The following is an 8,095-nucleotide window of genomic DNA, read 5'->3' as shown; positions in this document are numbered from 1 at the left end:
ATCCATCAATTCATTAGTAAATCTTTTTTTCCTCGTTTAGTTTGTTTATTATTTAAGATCTAACAATTGATACAAAAATCGACTCGTTGACGTTACGATTATTATTTTTAATTAAGAAAGGCTATGTCATGGATAATAATCGTCGAGGGACCGATTAATCCAAGTTCTCGTATGGTTTAACGCGACGAGGCTCTTTTCTCGTTAATTAATTGATCGGTCGATGATTCTCTAATCTTAGTTTTTACGAAATGATGCGACTGAACGATTAGCAAAAGGAGAGGGAGATGAGGTGTTGACAAAATAAAATCGTGGGCCGGAATCATTTTTTAAAAAATCAAATTGCCTATCAGATTAAAATATCTTTGGACGAGAAACAAAAATAAATGGATGGTTGCAAATCATAGTGGTATAAACAATTGTTTTAATATAATTTCATAATCAAAAATGAATAATACAACTTATTCGTCGGAAGGCGTTTTTATGAGTATACAATTTTTATAATAATTAACATAGAAATTTTATTATTCCTTGACACCACTACAATTAACAGTCCATTTTGATAGTTAATATAGACACGTAGAATTCTGAGTAACAAAAATTTTACACGTGGCAGGAAGGAGAAAACAAATTTCGACTAAACGAGGGCTTGGATGGAAGAAATATATAGAGGCAACATTTTTGTCTGTCGTCAAGACAATTCGAGCAAGACTAAAATATTATTCTGCTTAAATTTTCAATATATTTCACGGCAATTCAAGCATTAACAGATAATAAGTTTTGTACAAAATATCATAAAACAATTTCGAACGAAATTTATGTTCCTTTTTTTTATATAATATTTAAAGATAACAAGAAAAAATAATTCTCACTTCCCACAGACGATTTTTCAAGATATTTATACGCTAATGGTAATTAAACGTTCTTATACAACTAGTAGCAATCGTGAAGGTCTGTTATGAAGTCCCTTATTTACATAATTAATTAATATAGAAACAGGCACGTTTGCTAAAGACTTATAATTACCAAGACCGATCACAAGCAAATTGTCCTTAGAATAAGCAAATGGACACGCGTAAGACAATTTGAAAATGCCTCCCCTATACATACTTCTCTGGCGCGAACGGAACCGCGGAGCCGAAAAACGATGTGTGTAAAAAGAAAATCGGCGACGGCGGAGAGGTGAAACGAATGTTAAATGAATATGGAGGGATTAAAAACCTACCTGATGCGGCGAGTTCGTCGTCCTGTGGTCCTAAATTAGGCGAGAAAACGCGGAGGGCGCGTCCCGTGGCGTGAAACGATTCGTTAGAACTCTGCCGACTCTGATTGTATGGGAACGAGGGAACAACCTCGAGATGACGGTGCGAAGATTTGAAAACAGGGTTCTAAAGAGAGGAAACGAGAAAAGGTTCGTCTTGGCAGGTGTTCGTCGTCCTCGACTTTTACTCGGGTCTTGGATCCTCTTCGATCGTATCTCCTCCCCGGAAATCACGTGTTCAACGATCGAGATTGCGATCCCCGTCGAATTATCTCTGTTTACTCTGGCACGCTCTGTTTGCCATTTGTCAACGATCAGTTCGTTGGAAACTCGTCGGTCCGCTTGATCTTCCCCCGATCGACTTCTTCATCTACGAGACCTCCAAGATCCCGTTTGACTTCGATCTCGTCCCGACGATCCTCGGGTTATTATTACTATTGGTATTTGGCGATCATCCTCTCGTCCCCGTCGCGTCGTGTACATTTTGGTGGGTCTCGCGCGTGTGTTGTTAATTAATTCGCTCGGTTGCGTGTATATGCGTGTGTTCTGTCGGGTGTAGATGTGTGAGATCGGGCCAGAGGGTCGACTCTCTTAACGAGTCGGACTCTAGCTGAAGAGGCACGCGATGTCGCGGAGTTGTTGCTGCAATAGTATTATCTGCTCCACGTTCCGTATCCACATCCTGAAACGAACATAAAACGAGAACATAAGCGAACATACTTGCTGCGTGCAAAATTTATTGTCAGAAGATAGTTGATACTGACCGAACTCGAGCCGGCAGAAGAAGCAGACGTGGTAGCAGAGGTAGGCACCGTCAATATTGGATGATATTGTCTACGACCGCGAAGCCGCATGCCCCGAGACCAGCGTGAGACATTAGCCGTACCAATTCCCTCGCGTGGGACGCGGCAACTTCTAACGGCGGTCGTCGTGGCAAGTTACTCGACTCTGCAAACACAAATACCAACACGTTCGCCTTCGACGACTCACGAACTCGCTCTAAGCTTGAAAAGAACAAAATCCAAATGTTTCATCTTTATAAAACGACGACAATATCTTACCGAGTATGGCAGAATTGAGTCTCGCGCAAACGGTTTCTCTCTGCTGCGGATCGAGCTGCCAGCCGACGGGCGAGTTCCACGGATTCGCGTACGCGAGGAGACTGAACGCGTCCTGCAGCATCTTCTTGTTGCTCTCGTTCTTCCCGTGTTGCTGCCGCAAGTGTATCGACTGTGAGTACAACTGCCTGCCGAACTCCAACATCTTCTCAATCGCTTGTTTGTCGCCGCCGCACATTTGTTTCCTGCTGTTCTTATTATTCGATGTGCCGTTCTCGATGGTGCAGCTACCGTTTTGCTGTGGCTGCTGCTGTTGCTGCTGAGTTTGATTTACACTATTCGTTTCTGAGAACAGATACAAATCCATTTGATAATAAATAAAATTGTCTATGCATTTACTAAGTGTATGATTCTTGAAATGAACAATCTCTTACCCATGTCGACGTCTTCGCCGTTCTGACATTTGTACCCGTTCGTGTTGAGGTCGCCGTTTTGATAACCGTTCTCGGTATTCCCCTTCACGGTGCCGTTCACCATGTTCTCCTCCATGTCCACGTCGTTCTCGATTTGCCCGTTGATCATCTGCTGCTCGGTGGAACCGTTCATGGTGTTGTTCAGGTTCATCTCTTCCACGTTCCCGTTCGCAGCCGGCTTATTGTACGACTTTGTCGACTGTATCACGCTCGTCTGGTTCACGTTCGACACCTGGGTGATCTCCGAGTCGCTGCCGTTCACCATCTCCACGAACTGCCTACACTTGAGGGCGAACAAGAGATTCGGATCTCGTTCAAGGAGACCCGGGTATAGCCGACTGGTCAGCTCTATCGCCTCGCCCATTCTACCAGCCAGTACCAATTTTAGAATTTCTGAAACAAGTTAATTCGAACTTTAGAAGAAAATATGGTATCAATAAATTATGAACGATCATTTTCGTTTGCACAGTTTCCTTACTTTGTCTATTTTTGATGGAGTTAAGATCTTCCTCGAATCCCTGACCGGTGCTATTGGCAAATGCCTCGGCAGTGGCACAATAACCATGATGGACCAAATACGTTGACACCATTCTGAAGCAACGAGAAAACATCTGAATTAATCGGCGATATACGCATATCGAACTTATAGATATTTGTAACGCGTGCGTGCATACTTATTATTATGCGACGGAATACATTTATCTGCAAGGTCGTGTAACGTTAACTCAACGCAGTACAAGACACTTTCATTCGATCTTTTGTCTCGATGCTACGAGACTTGAAACGAAATGAATCCATCCAATTTGAAATAGTGCAACATATATCTTGGAACGATAAGAGGAGGAGCGGCTTACTTATGAAGAACTGCTTGCCACTGGCCCTGCCCATGATCCGGCGTTGGATAATTTATAATTTGCAATCTCGTTTTTACTCGTAACTCGTTCAACATGTCGTTTATGTCGAACACGAACGGTTCTTGACCGAAGTTCGCGTCGACCACCTCCCCAGGCGTTTGGAGACCCACCGTAGGATATAAATTTGGCTGCAACAATTATACGTTCATTCACAATTTCTTATTCATTTTTCACTTGCGATTATTAGAGGAATCTCACGCATTTATAAAAGTACTGAAATTACGTGAACGTGAATGCATATTGCTTAGATGATCTTTATGAATGTTTGAGTGAAATCTTTTAGGGGAGCTCGCGTACCGGAAGATCGGTGAAGGCGATACCAAGGTGGTGTCCGTTCTTCGTGTAAAAGGCAGTGTTGTCGACGAGATTGACGCCGCAGCCGATTACGTCGCCGGTGGTGAACGTGGGCCCGTACGGTTGGCCCGTACCGGAGGAACAGAAACTGTGCCCGTCGTCGCCGTGATAACCGTACGAATGTTTGTCCCAGCCCGGCAGCCTGTTCACGTTCACGCCGTGGGCCGAAAGACCAATCCCCATGTAACCGTCTCTGCCCTTGCTCACGATCTTCACCTCGAAGTAATAAAGACCGCAGGCAGCCGGTATGCTATGCGTCGTACGCACGCTCGCGGCGTCTTTGTGAGTTTTTCCGTAACCTAACACAATCATGTGCAAATCAAGCATATTGTCCCAACTGTAGTCCTTTCCGATGAGTTTCCATGAATTAATTGACTAAGTAGTGGTTTAAAAAACAAATAGAATTAGCTGTATCTTTGGTTTCATGAAATTAATTATCTTCACTATAATTAAATGATAAATTATTGTGCTAATATGAATTAAATTGAATGCACGTATGTAGACGCGCGTCAGAATGTACAATCCTATTTTCTTTTAGTAAAACAAGTTAGAGAAAGTGATCTACGAAGAGATCTAGGTGGAGGAAGAAATTCAAGAGGAGCAGCGAGATCTAATCGCTAATCTTGGATGCACTTGCAATGCAGCGATGCGGTTTGTCGACCCAGTGACCCACAGTTACCCATTTCACGTTTAATTGAGAATAAAAGAATTATTAACGAGCATTCTCTTACTAACATCGAAACTACTTACACCGTGACTGCGTTGTAATTTCATATCCATACAATGGACGAATCTGATCAACATTGTACAAATTAAATACATCATAAATTGTCTTATATTATTTCCTTCATTTATCAACGATTGCATTTCTTTTAAGATATTTGCAGACTTGTTTAACTCTATTGTAGCTACAACTCCGTTGTTCAATATTATCAACTGTTATCAGAACAATCAATAGGAATTAATCCGTCTTCGTGAAATAAAATACTTGAATAATAAAAGATAGTGTTCAATAGTTTTTATATTATTAACAATCGTTCGCAAACGAGGACTTTCAGTTCCAACGTACAACTGGAAGTTCAACAAACAATGAGGGTAACGTTTTGATAACATTTCAAGTATGGTAAACAATTCCGAGGGCTGAATTTTCGGGAACGATCGCGTGACGACGATAAACATTGTTAATTACCGTATATTAATTGTATTCTATAACCGATGCATCGTTCGATTAATCTCAATGTTAAAAAGTATAAAAAATCCGGCAGCTCGCTGGGAAAACGTCGGAAAACGTGATAAAGCGAGAGGGAGAGATAGAGGGAGAGAGAGAAAGAGAGAAAGAAGAGAAGGGTGGGAGATTGATAGAAGGATCGTGGGTGCAAAACAGGGAAAGGTATAGAGAGTACCGCGAGTGAGAGAAGGAGGGATAGAACGAGGAGAGTAACTGTTCAAACATCGCAGCTGTCATTGCCATTGCGCCTTCCCTACGCAGATTCCTTTTTTCCGCGTTTACGTCTAAAGAACGTAGCCAAGATGAAACGGGGTACAACGTCTAGGATCTGTACGTCGTTCGACGCATTTAGACGCGGTGCGATCGGCTCGGGGGACCGACGAGGAGAGCCGATCTCAGAGAAAGTCGAACGGAGACCATGACCGATCAGCTGATTCCTTTGTTTAGGTCGCTGACACACGCGAAACGGAGGCCCTGCCATTTTCAATCGATATTACAGCACCGTGAAACGATTCGTCCGTATCGAGCTGGGAATCGAATCCCATTGGCCGGGGATCGTTCCCACGGGTACCCCGTTCCAGGGGGGATCAGAGTTGAAAAATTAGATCGCGATTTATCGCTCGTAGCGTAGCAAAAAAAGAAGACACGACGGAGGAACCGAAACACCACCGCACGTACTTACGTACCTTTGTAGTGAACACGAAGATTGTTTTGGGAGAGGCCGATGTAATTGTACTTGTCCTTCGGGCTCCAGGACCGCGGCAACGGCGTTTCCTCCTCGTTCACCATCGGGTACAGTAACTTTAGCGGATCGACGGGCTGGCTTTGCCCGGAGTTCGCCTGAGAGGGCTCCATAACACTCGGTTCTTCGCTGGTGGCGGCCATCTTTCTCCTGGGCAGCCCCACTACTACTCGCCAGTGGACTGTGCTTCCCTAAGTGCGCACACACCGTGCGCAACTCAACTTTACCCTTGTATATCCATGAAACAATTCTTACACAGATAAATCGACTACCAATCATGCTGTCATCTATCGCTCCATTATAAATACCTACTTTTCTTTGAATTTCAGCATTACATGAATAAAATATTAAATATATACCGTTACATTCGATTTTCTAATTTCTAATTTGTTCCATGATCTCCAAACGCAAAATAGTTGTAACTTCTACTTTTATCTGTTCCCAATCTGTTCCTTATCTTATTTCTTGTACTGTGTACTTTTGAATAACTTTGACATGCATTAATTATTGTATAATTTACATACTTCCTTAAATTAATAGTTACCTAGGGAAAATCGTTAACTGATCGTAAAGTTGGACACATGACCGTCTTTCTATGGCATGTTCTGCGCGGCTTTCGAGCTTTGCGATATCTGCGATATAGTTTTGTAAAAATAAAAAGCATGAATTTGTTATAGTATCAAGGCAGTGTCAGTTTTTGTGAAATTAAACAGTTTTTCACAAACTCTGTGCCTTTGATTTATTATGAAAACATCAAGCATGTTTAAAAGAAGACTACAAGCCCTCGACTTCGTAGAATGGGACAAAGTGGATGTATTCGGTTCGTATTAACGATAAATTCTAGCATACAGGCATTACCTCTTGTTCTCTACTTAATTGAGATAATTCCAGCTTGATTAAGTAAAATTACTTTGTCGTAAGCGAAGAATTCTAAGACCTGTCGTTGTAACCTGTAACGTTGCAGAACGATTGCAGTTTAGTAAAGTAGTACTGTGGCTCGAGGACCAAAAAATACGTCGGTACACTATAGAAGGCAGGAAGGATCTACGAGATTTAAACAATGAAAGCTGGCCACAAACTTTTGCTAAATATTGCGAGGACGTTCAGTGTCCTGTTTTAAATGGTCCATTGGGCCAACTGGAATGGCTGATTGGGCATGCAATTTGGTTGGAAGCTGAAAACAATGGTAAATATTTCTGTACAAATGAAATTAATTAATGTTGTAAGAGAATAAAAACTGAATTATATTTTAGTGGAAGCATACTCTCAAAATGTGAAGGACATGAAATTGAAGATGGAACAGGACGCTAAATTACCTCAGCTAAAGTCCAAAAATCCACTTGACAGTTTAGACTGTAAGTATATCTGCATTGTACAAATGATAGGAAATAGTATTTTAATGATTAACTGATTTTATAATGTTTAGTTGATAGTAATGAGTTTAAAGATGGGACCAACGCAGTGGCGAAGCTACTTAAAATTCCGCGACATCCTAATCACCTCGTCACACTGAAAGCTTGTAGTGTATTAGTGCAGAAACGATTGAATCCTGAGTGCTTGAAGAATCCGAACTCAAAGATACTGCAGGGCAAACCGTTCCCTATAATGAACATTGATCCTGGTTTTAAATTCAAAAAACCAGCATTGGAGGATGCAGCGAAGGTTCTATCTCTTCTTTACATCCAAGATCTTAGAGATCTTCAAACTAGGATCAACGAAGTGACCGTTCGCGTTCAGAGCATCACGGCCAATCCCAAAACGGATACTAAGCTGGGAAAAGTTGGAAAATAGGAATAGATATTTTGTAACGAAATATTTAACGATACAATGTATAGGAATTTGAATAATTAATTAATTTGTACGATATTTAAATAGTCTTGAAACTTAATTACTATTTATTAATGAAATCGAAGGAATAAAATTCGAATTTCATATCGATTGAAGAACTTGCTGTCTCTTCCGATTACTGTTATTCATTAAACATTTAAAAAATGTAAAAGGAGTTACATTTTCTAATGTTATTTTATATTGTTTAAGTACGCAGATAGAATCAAACAACAAATTATAC

The 8,095-nt window shown here is 41.3% G+C and overlaps 2 protein-coding genes across 2 annotated transcripts in view; one reads left to right on the top strand and one right to left on the bottom strand.

The window, feature by feature from the left end:
- Positions 1 to 6: 6 nt before the first annotated feature.
- RanBPM (Ran-binding protein M) lies at positions 7 to 6,334 on the bottom strand. The gene is made up of 8 exons (XM_018037664.2): positions 5,972 to 6,334; positions 4,001 to 4,356; positions 3,644 to 3,831; positions 3,268 to 3,380; positions 2,751 to 3,182; positions 2,320 to 2,661; positions 2,023 to 2,206; positions 7 to 1,940 (listed from the first exon to the last, which is right to left on the bottom strand). Exons 1-7 carry the CDS (start codon positions 6,168 to 6,170, stop codon positions 2,073 to 2,075), a joined length of 1,764 nt encoding a protein of 587 aa, XP_017893153.1. The 5' UTR covers positions 6,171 to 6,334; the 3' UTR covers positions 7 to 1,940; positions 2,023 to 2,072.
- A 155-nt stretch (positions 6,335 to 6,489) lies between these two features.
- The window catches only part of LOC108632739 (protein RCC2 homolog), a 9,130-nt gene continuing 7,524 nt past the window's right edge, over positions 6,490 to 8,095 (top strand). Inside the window, 3 exon segments of the mRNA XM_026810755.1 lie at positions 6,490 to 6,847; positions 6,992 to 7,213; positions 7,281 to 7,382. Coding sequence (XP_026666556.1) covers positions 6,772 to 6,847; positions 6,992 to 7,213; positions 7,281 to 7,382 — 400 coding nt within the window. The 5' untranslated portion in view covers positions 6,490 to 6,771.

This window comes from Ceratina calcarata, unplaced genomic scaffold (assembly GCF_001652005.2).
Source record: "Ceratina calcarata isolate Rehan_Ccalc_2016 unplaced genomic scaffold, ASM165200v1 scaffold11.2, whole genome shotgun sequence".
In the NCBI taxonomy this organism is placed as follows: Eukaryota; Metazoa; Arthropoda; class Insecta; order Hymenoptera; family Apidae; genus Ceratina; species Ceratina calcarata.
This window is presented reverse-complemented; position numbering and strand designations above follow the sequence as displayed.

Coding starts and splice junctions, on each gene's coding strand:
- RanBPM (XM_018037664.2), bottom strand. CDS start 6,170: ATGGCCGCCACCAGCGAAGAACCGAGTGTTATGGAGCCCTCTCAGGCG. Junction 3,183..3,267: donor CTCCATCAAAAATAGACAAA/GTAAGGAAACTG, acceptor AACTTGTTTCAG/AAATTCTAAAATTGGTACTG. Junction 2,207..2,319: donor ACTCAATTCTGCCATACTCG/GTAAGATATTGT, acceptor TTGTGTTTGCAG/AGTCGAGTAACTTGCCACGA.